This window comes from Anopheles merus, chromosome 2R, assembly GCF_017562075.2.
Source record: "Anopheles merus strain MAF chromosome 2R, AmerM5.1, whole genome shotgun sequence".
NCBI lineage: Eukaryota > Metazoa > Arthropoda > Insecta > Diptera > Culicidae > Anopheles > Anopheles merus.
Genome location: NC_054082.1, coordinates 313,691 through 332,256, shown reverse-complemented (window position 1 = coordinate 332,256; position 18,566 = coordinate 313,691). Strand labels below are relative to the sequence as shown.

At 39.5% G+C, this 18,566-nt stretch overlaps 1 protein-coding gene across 3 annotated transcripts; it reads right to left on the bottom strand.

The window, feature by feature from the left end:
* Positions 1-450: 450 nt before the first annotated feature.
* On the bottom strand, positions 451-18,473 carry LOC121589226 (tyrosine-protein phosphatase non-receptor type 9). Of its 3 annotated transcripts, none has more exons than XM_041907975.1 (7): positions 17,477-18,473; positions 10,857-11,090; positions 10,412-10,642; positions 4,933-5,141; positions 3,000-3,599; positions 2,530-2,920; positions 451-2,463 (listed from the first exon to the last, which is right to left on the bottom strand). In XM_041907975.1, exons 1-7 carry the CDS (start codon positions 17,489-17,491, stop codon positions 2,029-2,031), a joined length of 2,115 nt encoding a protein of 704 aa, XP_041763909.1. In that variant the 5' UTR covers positions 17,492-18,473; the 3' UTR covers positions 451-2,028. The 3 variants fall into 3 exon arrangements, with proteins under 3 accessions (XP_041763909.1, XP_041763908.1, XP_041763910.1); XM_041907974.1 differs by lacking the exon at positions 17,477-18,473 and adding an exon at positions 14,095-14,942; XM_041907976.1 differs by lacking the exon at positions 17,477-18,473 and adding an exon at positions 14,095-14,938 and having other exon boundaries at positions 10,412-10,552.
* Positions 18,474-18,566: the final 93 nt, after the last annotated feature.

Genomic DNA, 18,566 nt, shown 5'->3' with positions numbered 1-18,566 from the left:
GAAAATGTTCTTCCTGGGGTGTTCTGTAGTCTAGTCGTCAACTCGCATAACTTAGCAACGGACCTGTCGTGGGTTCAAGCCTAGAATGCAATCCCCCCTTCCCCCTAACAAGGACTCTTGTGTGGTACTGAATAATGTCTCGAAAGGTCTCCTCTCTACCAGAGACGGCATGTCTACGTAGGACATGTATTTTAACGCCAAATAGAAGAAAACACCTACACAACAGTCGATAATCGTCAACATTTGCTAACCTCGCACGAAGAACTCCCCGCACCAAGGAGGACTAAGCGTATGTCTTAATAATGCACTTTGTTCCTTGTTCCTTGTTCCACGATCATCTCGTTCATTTTGACGAGCAACCTACACGGTCATGCCGGCATACAGTTTTTCAAGACTTCATATAATTTACGGATTTCTCTGAGAAATAAACACAATAGAAGAACAGAGTTGTAAACCATTAATAGGTTATATTTTAGATTTCGCTTCTTTCTCACATTCACCTCACATTGGCTTCACGATTCAGTGCGTTGTCCAGCAGAAATATCTTTTCTTTTCGATTGCTACCTTACGATCATGGGTTTTGTTACAAAAAGGAAAATGAACGACCACCACCGCCAGCTCGGAGTCGCGAGCCGACGTGGTTTTGCAGTTATGTTGCATCTGCACTTGGCCGCACAATATCATCTGATGCTTTTACTGAGATAAAAAGAACGATGACGGGTTGCAGAACTAACTTGGCTTAATTTATGACAAAACAATTTGATTATCTGCCTTCACTTGATTTCAAACCAGAGGCGACAATAATCCGCTTCGGTTCATTTTACTTTAAAAGGGATGAATAATACAAGTTTTCTTGAACGTCCTTCAGTGTAGTCACAATATGTGTATCATGTTCTATATTTATTTTCGGAGCTGTTTTTTAGTTATTGTTTTGTTTGTTTGTTACGCCCAACGTACCAGTACCTCTTTCCAATTATTGTTTTACCGTTCTAGTTTTTAAATATCTCTATCTGCACTCACGAATATCGCCTTTACTAAAGATAAAATAAATAGAAAAAATAAAGTTTGATATCTTTTTTCTATTTCTCGCATTCTTGTTACAACAGTTTTTACCGCGGGTTTTAATATTACTACATTTCCCTTTTGTAATTGATTTTTTTTTCACATTTCACTGGACTTGATAATTTCTACGCCATCTACGCTGTTTCTGGTCTCTAATGTTACCGCACTGAAATGTAGCGGGTTCGGAAAATTATTATAAATTATCATACAATTTTTGTTTTTGATCTACTCCTGATGATTGCAAAAGACTTTCGCATTGAACTGTAATAGGAGATAAAGCTTGAAATCTGTGTGTTCCACGTAGCGATAAACGTCTTCCCATGAGTTTACTCGAACTATAATCACCAGCTACACCTTGCTACACCTGCTGTTGAAATGAGTTTGGCCGTTTCGTTTGCTACTGTCTTTGAAAAACATCTGGTTTGGGAAAAGAGTTTTGATGCTAATAAATAATAAAAAGCCAAATTAAATGCGAATACTAGGGCACACCACAGTCTCCTACCGTGTGTTACCACAACTCTTCCCATGCTGTAGGCTAATATCTCCTGGTATTTCGCAGATTGATAGTCAGGATTTATCGTTTCTTATGTAGGATGTATGATCGTGGTTTCTGTCTGCTGTGTCAAAAATTAGTGAAGTTATTTTAAAACAGTAATAGAACCCACTTACTTAACGTGAAGCGTGATTGCATGTATGATACATCAGCAGAACCTCTAATGCTGTTAGAAAAAGGATCGCTATTCACTGTGATTGCGGAGAAAGTGTTAATCGGTTTGGAGGTGGAACAGTGCAAAACAGCGTTCAGAATATTAACAACAGTTTGCCTACTGTACAAAATACGATAGCTTCCACGCCTACTCAGGAGTTCTCAATCCGAAGCCGATGAGCCGGACCAGTATCAATCGTCTTAGATCACATGCGCGCACATTTCGCTAATGCTGGTTTTGTCACTTAAGTTGCTATGTTCTAATCGGATTCTTCGTCTCGATCGTCGAACTCCGAAAGGTCCACCGACTGTAGCATTGAACGCGAAAGAGCATACTCAATCAGTGCTAAATGACAAAATACGTATTGGTCCGGCATTTGTATTGAGTAGGCCCGTTGGGATCGAATTTTTTCCACCGTGCCTTTGATATCGGCCGTACCGACATCTTCGAGGCGCGATATGCATATGTCCAACGTGATGAATGTTCCCGTTCGACCGATTCCGGCACTGCAATGAACCACTATAGGTGGACCTCTGGGATGACCGGCCCAAAGATCGCCTAGCGCACGGACCATCTCTGCTTGCTTTTCACGGGCACGCTGTAGAAAGTTTAGCATAGCTTTCGCCGACGACGGCACTCCGTAATCGGGCCAACTGGTAAACTGCCAATGCGATACGCATCTTACCTCATCAGTCTGCAATACAAATATACATTACTATAATACACACGCTTCAGTTAGTATGCAATATGTCTGTCTTACCTTAATATTTCTTATTTCCAACTCCACCACTGTATAATCTTCGTTAGTTTCTATCGACATTGTTCGCAATCGAAATGAACCATACTCCGCCAAACCGCCTTCGGTCGGTTCCCAATACTGTCCACACTTGGCGCGACCCCGCTCCATTACCCTGGTCGTCATGACGATCAGCAAACAGTGCTGTTCCCAGACCATGCGCCAAAAATCGTACGACGTTTTTGGCAGCGGACCCTGTGTGGAGATATATGCATTCTTTTGCTTATAACCGTCGACGAAATTTGCGTTGATATAATCCGTCGCGGGATCGTCCTCTTCCTGAGACAGTACTACGCGACTGTGGTCGTAACACAGCACATCCGTGTATCGATTCTTTGCTAGGTTATTTCTTAACCTGTAAAAACAGACATTTTACATCCATTACCATTACAGAATGAAAGAAATGACCGATACCGTGCACAGCTTATACTTACTTTGCATGCGTAAAGGTACCATCTGGAGCGCGGGCTTTTATTTCGGTGTATTCGCGGATTAAACCCATTTTTCCCCTTTCACGAACCATCTGCACAATTTGCTCGATCGTTTTAGGGTCTCCTTCTGCACCGGCCAAACTGTCATCGTCGCTAAAGCCAGACGAAGCGCTACTCGGAGGGTTTTCTGTCCAAAGCTCACTGGTTGTATGGTGATTTTGATGCCCAACATGGCCTGCATGATTTGCTGGAAGATGTTGATTTGCACCCACAACTGCTATGTTGCTTATATCCTCCACATTTAAGTGATCCTCCACCTCGGCGCCATTTTCAGGAGACACTCGATGGTTATGAGAATTCACAAATTCTACGTCCACTAGTTCTGAGCCAACAACACCAGTTAGAGAATGGTGAGTGTCCAGTGTACCTGTTCCAGCAGCTATTGCCGCAATGCCCGCGCTACCCATTACGGGACTCGCACCAATCACTCCATTAAGATCCGTGGAGTTGGACTGAGATGTTTGTGGCTGCTGCTGTTGCTGGCCCGCTGTTGCAATAATTTCGTCTTCACGATTCGTCATCGATTTGTAACAATGCAATAACCTGAAAACATTATTTAGCATTAATTAATATTGTTCAAACGATTAAACACGACCCACATGAATTCGATGCAGGGTATAATAATACCATTTTCAATTTATATTTAAGAATAGTTAAACATGACAGACGGTAAGAAAACCCATTGCGTAAAAAAACAAGCGAGACCGTGAAAAATAATGACAAAAGTAAACTAGCATCACATTTATCCAAATGACTTTCTCCCAACAACTTATAATCCCGTTATCCCCCACAAAGGTGGAAAAATGTATGATTAAAATGTGGCGTTCTTTACAAAAATTACATGAAACACGACATACTATGCATCTCATTTACTACCAAATTAAATCGGTACAGAAAATAGACTTTCACTGCAATTTTACAAGGAGTACATCTTTGATCTCTTAATTCTTTAATCATGCACCTCAAATAAATATTTCATTCTTACACGAGCCTTCAATCGTCTTAAGTGAAGCTTCCAAGGTATAAAAATACAACATACGAATTATAAAAAGGAGTCAGATTAACAATTAGAAGTCGGTTTCATACAGTTAACCATCAGAACTATAGCTAAGGATATCTATTCGCATTTTTTTGTATCTCATTAACGTTATTGTTTTTCCGTGTATTGTTTGCACATGTTCGTTAAAAAAACAAACATACTGACAGTTTTCATTGCTCTTTTTATTTGCATCATAAGTTAAATCCTGAAAGCGATGAAGAATAATACAAATGAAAAAAAAACAACTCAATTTCGAAAAGGTCATAGAATGGTTTGTTGTGGTGAGGATGGCATGTATCTATGGTGGGCGAATATGAGTCAGTGAAATTCTGATGCTCGATTAAAGGATGCATTACTGTTGAGAAGAAAGTTAATTTCATGTTACCTTAAACTTGGCATGCACAATAAATGACGCAGTCCAACACCCAGAAATTGTATGATTTGTGCGTCCTGCGGAAGGAGATACCGATTTTTATAGGGAACAAAAGAATCAATTGTTTTTAATCCCAGATAACTAAACTCTTTCCTTCCTTATATAGCTTTATGCTAGTGCTATTTCATCAAACTACATATGCAGCCGAAAAACCGGCTAGAGGAGAAAACTCGTTTCAGTTATACTAAATAGCGATGACGAGAATGAACAAATAGCGATCGCATTGCCACAACACAACCAACATTAAATCAACGACAGGTGCAATTAAGCAATATTAGCCACATCATACGCACCAGGGAATAGGGATTTGAGAATCGGGATTATCGAAACGAAATTCAGTAACAGTACTGGACACCGCTTTGTAAAGTGTGCTGCTAATCAAATTATGTATAAATTCTACTCACCATGAGGAATGATCGACTTCTAGAGTGCCACCTAACCGAACTGGAAGAGATTCCCTAGGAACATGTAAACTAAGCTGCGGTATTGATACGGTGAAGACACGTTCCCGCAATTTCTCTCGCACGAACAACCTTAGAATTTTGAAAGGTGCTTTAAACCAAAGCGGAGCTGTTACGATAAGGACCTTTTTCAATCTTGCAGGATAACCGCCCTGAAATAGAAAAGATGACCGCAATCAGTAATAGTTAATAGTAATAGTAGATGCCGAACAACGATCCATCGATCAACGTCAGTTTAGTGATCATGTTTAAGAGACAATATTTTACATTCATTTTAACTCGAACACTAAATGGTCTTTAATCCCAAAAATAATGCAGTAATGAAATGTACTATTAAAGGCAATGTTGATTTAAGCCACTGATTGAACATTCTAGGAAAATAATCCAATCTATGTAGTACTATTGTAGATAAAACATTATCCTTCCTGCAGTGCTTCCAATTAAAATATGCACCTCAACGCAGAAACCCCATGTATTTCAAAAAAAAAAAAAAAACTCTCCTATGTTTCAAGTCATACCAATACGGGTTAAGAATTAAGATGTTTCAAGGATGTATCACATTAAGTGGCATAGAACTCCATTCAACACACTGTAAAAAGAGGAAAACAAACCGGAATAGCAACTGGATAGAGCGCCCATTACAATACAAACAATACAAACATACAATTTCATGGTAGGGAAAATGCTTTCTTAGGCCACCAGACGCAAAGAATAAAGATAGAATAGCGAAAGGGGAGATTACTTTACTTTTTCGTTCGTCTTGAAGACATATGTTCTAACTAAGGCCGATTCTTTCCTTAGTAAAAGTCACTATTCACAAAACTATTCACTGAAATTTACGATGTTTTTATCTTTAAGATTAGTTTATATTTACTAGCGCATCAGGGTCAACATGGAATTTGCTTAGGCGTTAATAGATTGTGTAAATTATACTAAAAATCTTAAAACCCATTGGAATTGATAAGATTATCCCTTAAAGGCTATGAGTTATTTTTTGGTTAGGAATTGTAGCGCTTAAAATGTTCATATACAATGGCTTGCTTTTGTTTGTGTTTTTAGTAGAATGGTTATAGATATTGCACATTATCGTTTTTGATAAATTCATTAATTCATTAAAATTCCTATCCGAAATAAGCAAGGCCATACGAGGGAAATTGTTGAAGAATCATCAGCGACCGATAACAGTAAAATATGGCTTAACTAGCAGTTTACAGTTGCTACAGTCAGTATTCATTTGAAAAATGTCGAGCAAACAGCCGACAATTTAGTATTATATTTTTAGCCCTACGCAAAGAATTCAAGAATGCTTGATCCAACGCCAAATCACGCCCTTGAACAAGGACAACAATGTGATGTTATTTCTATTGAACTAATTAACGAGGTGCTTGATTTTTTGTTAATTTTAAGCACAAACGCGCTCCATTCTGCCATGATCACTTGCTTGCATTGCATTTTGCATTCTCTCTGAAACTCAATGCATCTAATGTATTCTCTCTGTATATCCTTCGCTTTCGATTGCTTTCTTCAGTATCGCGTTGCTAAAAAATGTTCGATTTTGTCGTACTTCATTGACCGATGGAAGAGACGACGTTTAAATATGGTTTCATTGATTCTTTTGTCGCCTTGTCACGCCTGTTTTCAGGGAATTGAATGACATTTCAATTATATAAAATCGATTCTTTTTGCAGTCGACAAAAATGCGTAGGAGGACCATTTATCCGACTCGACACGGAATGAAACAGTCCCGAAATGTTCAAAAACACACATAAAAACAGTCATCAGTTAAACGAGCCGACATTTTCAGTACTAACCTTCAATGCACGCTTTCTCTTTAAAATTAATCACAGATATTTCTTATAATGACGACCAATATTTCCTCTCTTAAGGAAAATTTTGCTGGATAGTAGGTCGATTGTACATTCGATTAATTGTTACATGCACTGTTGTTATATGCAGTGCATGGATAGATCAGAAGAACAAAGGAAATATTTATAACCTTTTCCCGAACAAAAAACGCTACCACGAGTTGGACGGATGCTAGATTTTCCACAAAATCGATAACACTACTTGCCGCAGAGGCCACATTTGCAAGAGCTATCCGTTCGGATTGTGGATGTGAGATGTTTCACCATACACTTTCTTTCACTGATAACTATCGTGTTTCACAAAACCGCCGTAACTGCAGATTCGGAAGCCAGCCTTATAGATTTACATCGAAACGTTATCCACGGCCAACTAACTATCTGAATCATATTCTGTACAGAACACTGGCAAGCATGCTGGGAGATTTTCGCAATTAAAAACAAACACTATCTAACATCAACACCATGACACTAACGACGTCATTTTCGAAGGGTCGACGAGAGTCGAAATATCGTGATGCTTAATGTTTGCACAAGAAAAACTACCTTCACTCAATTTTGTACTGTTTCATGAATGCACATACCATAGAGACGTATTGGAAATAAGTTGGTCACTGACACCAATGTTTCAGAGTTTTTGATTTTGGCACCGCGAATTCAACACTGTTCGTTTGCCTCGCGTATAAAGTTGATGCATACTGATTAGCGGTCACTTCATAATATGGCGCTGATTTTGTCGATGTGTGTTGTAGTTGGCCGTTTTGTGCAATCCAAAACGAGGGTGAACCGTTCAAATGCGCGTGCGTGTCCACGCAAACACAACCTTGCTGTTCACGAAATAACAACCCAACTCTTCCCGTCGTGTTTGGCTCGTGAAACGCGTGCGCCTTCAACGACCGCACGCACACGCAGTTTAACGAAACCCATACATGCATGAACTTGTTCCCGTGAACACGCATACACTCACATACACGCATCGTCATAGACACGCATACAGATGGTAGCGTTGGTATCGGTTGTCAGGATAACGTTATATCGTCCTTGCAGAAAGGGAACTCGGAATAGGGACGCGCATGTGATGGGAAAATACAGGTAAAAGCAATCGCATAAAGAAGAGAAACATTCAATGAAGTTGAAATCTAAGAAGCAGAATATGGAACCATTTCCGGTGGCAAGAGCATACCACCAAAAATAAATTGTTACTTCTGTATAATCAATTACAAACGCTAACCAGTATCAGAATTACGTCATGTTTTTACACCTTTCCTAGTTTAGATTGAGCTTTAAATTAAGACATTTAAAGAAAACAATACTAATTAAAACATGAAATCCGTTGATAACAATTCAACTGCTACACCGATTACTCCCTTCGCTGACATCCAATTCGATCGCAATGCATTGCGACGCACAGAAAAAGAGTCATTTCGAACCTGTGCAATATAATATGATTCCAATGTTCCAATGAGAGGCAATGGCAATTTCGTATCGTATTTGACAAGCATCTTCTGCGATGAAACTAATCTGTACGGTCAGATTCTGCGTGTGCGCAAATCTACAGACACATATTAGATCGACTCGAAACTTTGTTCTGCTAACGAAGGTCACGTGAGCATGCTAGTGTGTTAGCGACATAGTTAACTAACAATGAAAAGCAATGTACACAACCAACACCTTGCCTTTAATTATTAATTTTTTTAAACTTACAATAAACATCACACACGAGATTCGAATACAATTTCAAGATACTACGTCATCCGAGAGCTAGGCACTTCGTAACACTTAAGGATCGTCAATCTAATAACCAACTCGCATCGCACCAGCACAAATCATCGATATCTTATCGATTGCCAGCACAATTAAATAATTATAAATTATGTATTATTCACAGTCACGCAATAGGCGATACGTTCTGAAGCGCTATTGCTACGCTTTCATTGTAGTTGTACAAAGGATGAACGTACGAATCTTCGAATCAATTTTGCACTTTTTACTATCCGCTGTTTTTCCCGCACACGATGTTCCTCAGCAGAATAAGTGGATTTGTTGTTCACGACGATCTACCATATATTTACACTTTTGAGCACTATGAATACGTGCACCGAAATACGCGCGCCTGGCCAACGTCTTCGAGCATGCGCATGTGTTGTCACCACGATTGATATTACGAACGGAACCTCTAGGTTTCACGATGACTCAATGAAAGACAACAAGCACAATAAAGAAAAAAATATGTTCGATGTCGGCAGCTAGTGGTGCGAGTGAGCAAATAAATCAACACGACTTGCGCGAGCAAAATTCACGCCGTCCCGCTTCGTTTGATTACTCCCGGTTGACTGAATCACCCCGCGACTTTGAAAGGAATTCGATGAGGGCAACAGCGGAACAACAGGTGATATTTGTCCTAAGATGGGCTTGCCCCTGCGATGCAATAGGCATCCAGGCGTATATTTCGGTTTCCAGGAAATCCGTAACGTGCGCCGTGTGCCTAGCGCACCGCCCTCACTTACTACTGTTTATTCGTTTGTCGCTTTGCGCCGCTTACAAATTGCTTCTTTTCGACAAGCGACAGTGTATATGTGAACATCCGCTGCATGTGTACATGCTGTTACGTCTGTACTAGAACGTCGCTAAAAACACAAACAGTAGCAACACAATATGCGCGCCATACGGCGACGCGCGGGGTAACTCTCAATTGAAACATATTATTTAAATATTACTATCTCTTGTATGAAACTTTCGAGAGCACGATATATACACACCGCATTTGTGACAGTGATACGACTAGGCAACAAGCGCTCAATGTCGCGGATACACATACGCCATCTGAATTATGACGTACTGAATGTAGTGTTCGTTCGATATGCAGCGCCACGAACTATTCCGGCACCTGGGCTGTGACGATCAGCTAACGACGCCAATTGACCATAACTTGGTTGATCCTCGGGTACGGCTAGTATCTGCTAGCACACGTGGGCGGGACATGCGTACGTAATGGTTAGCATCTGTACGGCTGCGTTCCAACATAACGGCAGAGTATATTAATTCGATCAACGCGACAACCAACGAGTTTAGGTTACTAAAAGCTTGTCAAATACGCCGGCGTTTCAGATAGTTTTGTCTCCATAGGACAGTTTACTTTGTTGCAGCTTGAAGTATATAAAAACTGGTTCATCAAAACTGGTTTCAAGTGCAATATCAACTAAAATAGTTGTTCTATATATGAACGGTTCACTATTATATTGGATAGAACCGAAAATTCCTACAACACCGAAGATTCTCTCTTTCGCTCTCTCTCTCTCTCTCTCTCTCTCTCTCTCTCTCTCTCTCTCTCTCTCTCTTTCTCTATTCTTTATTTCACTCTCTCTCTCTCTCTATTCTTTATTTCACTCTATCTCTCTCTCTGTCTCTCTCTCTCTCTCTCTCTCTCTCTCTCTCTCTCTCTCTCTCTCTCTCTCTCTCTCTTCTTTCTTTCTCACTCTCCTTCACACACACACACACACACACACACACACACACACACACACACTTTTTTTTTAAACATGGTAATAATTTTTACGTACCTTTAGCAGTGTGAGGATTTTCTGCGATAAATCGTAATCAAAATTGGAATACTTCGAAGTACTCATATCATATATGAATACTAAACCAGCTTTCTGTGTCTCGCTGCTCTGTAAAGCTACGTCTAGCTGATATACAACACCCTGAAGAGTTGTTTTATGGGTCACGGTCATTGGATAGTGAAGATTGGCAGTGAACAGGGCGATTGCCGCCCCACTGGCATCTCGGCCCGGCTGTAAGAAACAAGAAAAACATATTTACTTTTTTTTGTTTAGATTATGATTTGAATGAATAGAAAATTCCGTGACAGCTGCGAAAGCAACTGTAAAACTATGAAAACATCTAGACAATTTGTACACTTAACCAAGTGTACGCATTGTAACTGTGGCAAGCGCGCTAATCGTAACTGTCTTGTCATATTTGAGAATGTTAGATGACATATCTTACCAAAATCGTGAATTTGCCCGTCTCCAGCTCTGTTCGAAGCGGTTCTGTTTGTGGATCAAATCCATACAACCCTTCCCGTTGCCGTATTAGTTCATGCTGCTCGTAAAGTGCCATTGCGCGAGTGATGTCATATTTTCGTGCCAAGAGGAATCGGGTTGCAATTGCCGGTGTCACCGCCTTTCGGTTTGGGTCGTTGCTAGAGCTGTTGATTCGATCGATGAACTGTTTTACGGCCTGCGTGTGAAACATAAAAATTTCAATGTAATATTAGCCATCTTAATAACATTTTGAATGTATGAACGAGCCGAACGAATGCACGATTTTTTGTTATACAGGTTCGTGATTTTAGAATGAATCAATTGTAAAGCTACATTTTGCTTGATTACTTACTATCGAATATTTTCTATGACACGAATTTGATGTTAGTGTTAGACCAGTGGTTTTCAACCTTTTTTACAGCTTTTGTAGGGTGCATATAGGATTTCATTCCACCCTCACAAGTTCAAGAGCAGGGGAGAGCGTGACAACCCATGATATTTAGCGAAATTTTGATCAAAAATTCCCACCCAAAAAATTCAAAATCCTTCCTTGGGAAATTCCTCACCGTTTGAAAATCGCTGTGTTAGACAATTAATAACAACAGCAGATATAAATAACACAAGCTTTACCATTTTTAAATCCAATACACGTTTTTCGCGTATTTCGGTGCTAATTTACAAAATATAATAATTTCCCAAAAAGGGAAAGACAAAGTTTATGGACCAAGTTTTCTTTTACTGATGAAGAAGTACAGACATATCCGGTAGATACTCAGCTGTCTTACTATTTATTACACCTTTTCCCAGAGCGTGATATGGGTAAAGGTATGGAAGTGAACACATCACTTGAGAAACGAACAAAAAAGCAATAGGAAGATATATGAAATGAAGAACATAGCGAAAACGTTGATTTACGACGAAAATACCAACTCCAACATCCCGATCTCGAAGCTACTGCGTAACGGTTTCAATTCGGAACACAGCACATAGCGAAAGTCTTCGGACAGCGGTGAGTAACGTGTACAGCTGTTGGGTCAATTCAAGTGGAAGGTTTGCGCCTGATTCGAGAGCTTTTGTCGGATTTGGCTGCAAATGATGATTGTAATCATTCGGAAAGAAAGTTTGCGTTTAATTCGACCTTACATGGAAGCTCACACACGAATAGATTCTTCTTTTGCTCAGCTCAAACAAACTGTTTACTTAAAATAGATTTACTACCGTTTTGACGCTTATTCACAAAACGTTTTTATTAATTTAAAAGAGTTGTTGATCCATAAAAATAGTACCAGTGAACGTGATTCATAATACTTGACAGTAGCATATCAAAGTAGTAGGGCATATCAAATTAGATTAACTCACGCGTTAGGAGCTCTCGACACAACATCTGAAATGTTATGTGTTGTTCATTCTTTAGGATGCACAAATCTTAATACATCCCTTGAAAATTACATGTAGCTAACATTGAGCAGCTGAGGCTAAGCAGCAACTTTTGGTACTTTCTTCCGTACGCGTTGTAGCTAGATATTCCAATTGCTGTATCGACACAACCGGGCAACTTTCGACGAAACCCGTTCGTTGACCGATTTCCAAGACCCCTCAAGCCATGTAACCTACTACGCCTACCGGATCAAGCGGAAAACCGCAAAAAAAAGTTACGATACCGCAAATTTGATCCGAAAGAAAAATAAGAAGCAAAGAGAAGTACTATAAATGCCGGCCGGTACGGCAGATACCAGTATTTCATAGAGCGACAAAGGATGCATCGCAAGAGATCAGAACTGAGTAATAGAAAGGGTGCGAGCAGGTTTTCTTAAGTCTTGCCTACAAGCTATTGCTGGAGAGCAAACGAGAAAAGCAAGTTCCGCGATGCTTCGCTAACGTTTTCAATGCAACTATCACCAGCAACAGCCCCACAGCCAACATCATTGTAATCACCATAAGGAAAACAGGCAGTTAGGTGTATCCGTTTCAAGCCCGCAGACGAGGTCGATCAGAAACCGTACACTATCAAATAGGGGGAATCCGGGCAAAATGGGCACTCTTTATTTAAGAATTATTTCACAGAAAATATAGATTCCAAGACTCACATCGTATTCAATGAAGTGTTTTATCAACACCATGTACATTTTATAACCCATTGTTAAACAACAATAACAGAAATTATAAAAAACGCTTCGCATGGGTAGCTTCTGATGACATATGACGCAAAGCCAATAAAAAAAATCAAAAAGGGAGGAAGAGAAAATATGTACCCAGTTTTTACCCCAATCGCAAAAGGGGCAAATTAGCATGACTTGAAACTTCAATCTGTTTTAACAGTTTTTTAATATAATTGATAAGGAATTCTCCTGAATAAAAAAGATATATTAATTAATTATCTTGAGACCGTGTATAATTTAAAACCATACATAGCATAAACAGTGTAAGAATAATAGCGTTTTGTAGAAAAATAAAGAAACAATAAAACATGCCGCTGCTTAACTGGCCAATTTTGCCCCGTTTTCAACTACTATCTTAACTACGCCGTCTTCGGATGCTGAGAGGCGATCGGTTCGCGCTTGTGTGCGGATGCGAGCCAATTCTATCCTATTGCGTCCACTGTTCCTGTGCTGCCACGAGCACGTTCATACTTCATTTGAATATACGACGCGCAGGAAATGGGTCAAATAACTCGAAATGGTGAATATGATTTTCAACCCTACGTGCATCTGCAACGTTCGCTTAGCTTTGCTGATTTCCTGTTTCTATTCTCGAACATCCTAGGCGAGATTCAGTTTAGGTAAAGAAAGAGAGAGAACTAAACTTTAAATGAAAACTAAAGCAAAAATGGAGTATCGACCGAGTGTAAATATGAACCACTCTAAATGATTTGGAGTAAGGAAATTGATCATAAATGTATCAGGTATTTCTTTGCCACGCTGTTATCGCTGTTAACTGTAACTGGCATTTTAAATTGCTTTGCGATCAAACTATCATCCATCACTTAAAAAATCAACTATGATTTTGTTGTTGCAATTTTTATAACGGTTCATTAGTTCCCATTATATTTTGTGTTTCGAATCAAACGTGCCAAAGGAAAGTTACATTATTTTAGTATCGTTTGCATCGTATTCAATAAAAATGAACACATTTTTCGAGAAAGATCATCATTAATCCGACAATCAGACTAAGTCAAAGTTCTATTTACGCAACATCCTTACCTTTAGAGCCCAGAGCAGGATAAGGTCCATGATTGTAATTTTGTTTTTCTTCTTCATTATCACAATGTGGGGATTATTAATTGTATTACAACTTACGATACTATTTTACATACTAATAACTCCAATCAAGAAAGCGACAAGACATTGCTTTGGAGAATCGAACAAAACAAAAGAAACACACCATAGCATCGAAAAGTATCACATTATAGCAGCACATAAAGCAGATGATTCACTTTCACATTTTGCTCCATTTCTCTGCAGGGCATCTTTTACTTTCCGACATTCGTGTAAATTGCACTGGCGAGGTCAGCGGCTTCTAGCAGCCCTGCCGGTTTAATAACGACACTATAACGGAACACTACCACCGTGAAAAAATTGCGAAGCATGAACTGCAACACTAACACTCACGCACACGCAGCAGCATCAGGGCTTTGCTTCTTTCTTTACAAAATCATGTGCTTCTCAAAAAGCAGTTCCTATGCGCAACGCATAATGGATCGTTGTAGCGCACAGCATAGTTGCCATCCTCTTTTGTAGAACCGTACGTTATTCGCTTAAAACAGTCTGCAGGGTAAATTTAATCTACAGTTAAACACTGTCACGTCACTTCCACACTACTGTTATTCTGCAGGGAGCATAGTTCCGGAAACAGTGCAGTATCCTAGTTGTGAAGATCTCTATCAACGTTGTCTAGAGACGCATGGGCAACGCGACGCGAGCACCACTGAACACATACTGCGAAGAAATTGACTTTCTTTCTTTCATCCGGACTGCTCCAAGCTAAGACTTGCCCTGGCTCTCCATGCACTGCATCTGCAGTACCACTACATCAATCAACATCGCCCTGAACAAGCAGCTAATGTAGTGTGCAGCACCAACACGATCGCTGGAAAATTCCAGCCTCTCGATCAAGACACACGATCGCACGAGAGAGCGATCATTTTGATGGTAGAGAAGAAGCAAACATTTTATGCAGCGTCTTCAAATGAGAGAACTGCAAATAATGCTCGGAGAGCATGGAATAGTGAGAGCAATTGTGAACTTTTATAGTGCGCTCTTTTCTACAGCAACATGATTTCAGATGATGATGCGCATGGCTTTCTTTGATTATATTGAAGCTGTTAGTTAGCTAGCCTTTTGCTGGAAATTAGTTTGTCCAACAATAGTTTAAGACATGTTTATGGCACAATTCATTAAACGAAAATTGATTTAAAAAGCATCAAATCCGGCCTTTCCATTTCGGATTTGCCGAATTGTGTAGTACGATTTAGTTCCTTTAAAATACACATTTGATAGCTATTTTACGTTACTATGAGCTTTTCTATGTTTAGGTTGTTTGTTTCTGAAGTTGTTTTCTTCTCCGGCCGTCGGTCAGGTCAAGGCCGCTAGAGGGCTTGGCTTTCAGTGACTTATTTAATTGGATTTAGCAGAATAGTCAGTCCTACGTATGGGGGCACGGTCCATTCGGGTATTAAACCCATGACGGGCATGTTGTTAAGTCGTAGTTGTTAGATAAAAAAATTAATCCCTTGGGTGTAGATAAGATTCAGATACCGATATTCAACATACAGTTATATGAATCAATCATAGTTACAATCATAGATACAAAAAAGGGTGGTTGTATTTTGTTGAGAGACATGGACAACATTTTTGTTTTTCGTGTTTTTTTTTTATTCGAGAATGTTTTAACTTACACCTGGTAATAGGTGATCGCACAGTGTGCATTAGGCAACAAAATCATGCATCTCGAAGCTTGATTGATATTTTAAACAACGTTACCTGCATTCATAATATGTGATGTTGCAAAGGCTTTCACTTCTAATTCTTATATTATTTTTTTATTATTCTAATTCAAATATTATTTATTTCTCTAACTATATTAAACCCCGATTAGTGCTGCTTCGAGATGAATTAGTCCAGTCCACAATAGCAGGAAATGCCACTCCATTGTTCTTATACCTGGTAATAGCAACAAATCCTTTTTCATTCCCTTCAGATATCCTGCATTAAATCCAAAAACTACAAAGAAATGCGTTTACGAACCAACACTTGTCATACACCTTCCATCACGCCTAACTCTTTCATATAAAACTCTTTCTGTAAAATAACAAAAAGTCTAACCCGTCCAACAATTATTCCAATTTCTGTTGTCGCTGCTAATGGAAAGAAACGATGATTGATGGAATCACTATTAATAATCGGCTTGATGTGACAAAATTATCAGATAATCATTCACAATATCGATAAATCGATTCTAATTGATGTCTGTTGTTTGATGTCTGTAAATCTTTAAGCTTAAAAGCAGTATAAAATCAGCTGCCTTTTACACAGGAAGCTCATATTGTTTTAAGTACTTTCGATCAGTCAATACTCTGGAAATCACACGTCTCGGTCAAAGATTAAGATGAAACAATTCATCCTTTTCGCTGTGATTGCATTGGCTGCAGGCCTAGACCTGAATTCGGGACCGAATCCGTCAGTATCATTGGAACAGGTTAACGATAACTGCAACTCCTGTCCACTGAACTGTGTGGCGAATGCTGACTGTCCTGCATTCAATCCACCCCAGCCAGTGATGTTGCCGCACAGCGACTGCACCCGTTATTATGTGTGTGAGACTGGCCGAGCGTGCGAAATGAAGTGTCCGCCTGGATTGCACTTCAATGTTCGTGAATGGGTGTGCGATTATCCACATCGTGCCTGCTGCGATCCAATGATCGAGTGCGTACCGAACACGTGTGTTCCTGGGGTAACTTGCCCACCAACAAATTAGAAAAATTGGCAATTTTTGGCTCGTCATCGATATTAAAATCAATAAAAAAAAAGTAGTTATACGCCAGCATAACGTGACAACAAGTAGTTAAATGATTAAATGTTAAATGATGACAACATTGTTAGTTATATACAATAGCTACAACACAATAAAAACAACATCAAAGGAAGTTGAACTACTTTAAAATTTTCTTTTACTCAAATAGCTCGGCCAACCCAGCCAAACCAGGCGAACATGTTCTAAAGTAATGCATTTTCATCTATTAGCAATAGAACAACATAATAAGATGCACCATTTCAATAGTGTTCTAAAGTATGGTTCGGTTTCCATGGCATTCTTTGCACGTCACATTAAGTGGCTAAATAGGCACCAGAATTTCATTTTGATGAACAGGGTCCTTCAGCTGACGAACGATTCTTTGCGTTTGAACAAAAACAACTATAGTATTTAAACACATCTCCGGGTAATCTCCGACGCAATTTCAAACTGAGGGGCGCTTACAACGCGGGCACAAACGCTTACCAATTGCTATGATGACGAGTGATTGTGGTAGTACATGATTTAATTTGGTCTGAAACTAACTACCAGCCTGGTGCATTGCCTACTTACCGCTTCTTGTGCCATTTTTGCCAGCTAAACTGATGCTTGGTACGCCAGAACTGGAATGGCTTTCAGCAAATGTTGTTCGTGTTCCAGCTATTCTTAACCACGTCTAGTGTATACTTCCCTGGAGTGGAAATGTTTTGGCAGCGATCGGACTTGCTCAAAAATCGTTCCACAACATACAACACGAACCTTTTATTATACAGTATGTTAAATCGTATTTTTAACGGCATGAACACCTTGGACAAACAAAATTATAGGCACTTGTAACAGAAAATACACACAGAACTCGTAACACACCTTTTCTCGTTCTCAACGCATTGATAACATCCACTATAATGATAGCTTATCTCCAGACCAAATTTCCGATCGTCGCAGGAAGTTGTGAATTTGCTCAGGGAGCTGATCTTAAATCACATTTAAATGAATTTCGCTGTCACGTTTACCCCTTCCAGTTTTACTGTTCTATTGTATGCAGTAAAAACTCTGCCGCACTAACTTTTTGTAATAAACAAGATGTGGCACCGATGATGACCTTTCGTGATACTGTTTCACAATCGCTTTGGCTTGACTGGAGGTCGCACAACACTTCGGCTCACTTGGAAATCAATAGATATAGTTTAGAGGATTCTGCCGTCTGTATGGCCCGAAAATGTGCAATTTTCTGGGAGTTAAACAACGAACCAGGAATATCTCGAAAGAACCCCCTTTACAAATGCATTTGTGCTAGGAATGATGCACAAGAAGTGCACAAGACAGGAAATTCCGCCACACAAACGCGATTCCTTGGCGTTTGCAGCTTTGTTTTGCATAAATCACTACTAAAACACAGTATATGTTGGCTTCGAGCCACTCGCGTAACTATGCTATTTCACAACTGTAAATGTTAGTTGTAATTACTGGATATCAGCAAAAGCTTTTGTAGTCTTGTAGTATAATTGTGTTATTCTATTCTTTTAATTGTATGCCACCTAACCACGACCGAAACCAATGACAACTACAGATGGAACGGTTGGCCAGTTTCCGTGCGTGTTGACAGATCAACATATGACATTAGGCGCTCACAATTTCTATTCAATTCTAATTTTTGTCCGAT

What these genes read in the sequence shown, in the direction of transcription:
- LOC121589226 (XM_041907974.1), bottom strand. Translation starts at nt 14,151, where the DNA reads ATGAAGAAGAAAAACAAAATTACAATCATGGACCTTATCCTGCTCTGG. An exon ending in CGGGCAAATTCACGATTTTG is followed by an intron (nt 10,643 to 10,856) that starts GTAAGATATGTC and finishes TGTTTCTTACAG; the next exon opens with CCGGGCCGAGATGCCAGTGG. An exon ending in TGGAAATAAGAAATATTAAG is followed by an intron (nt 2,464 to 2,529) that starts GTAAGACAGACA and finishes TTTGTATTGCAG; the next exon opens with ACTGATGAGGTAAGATGCGT.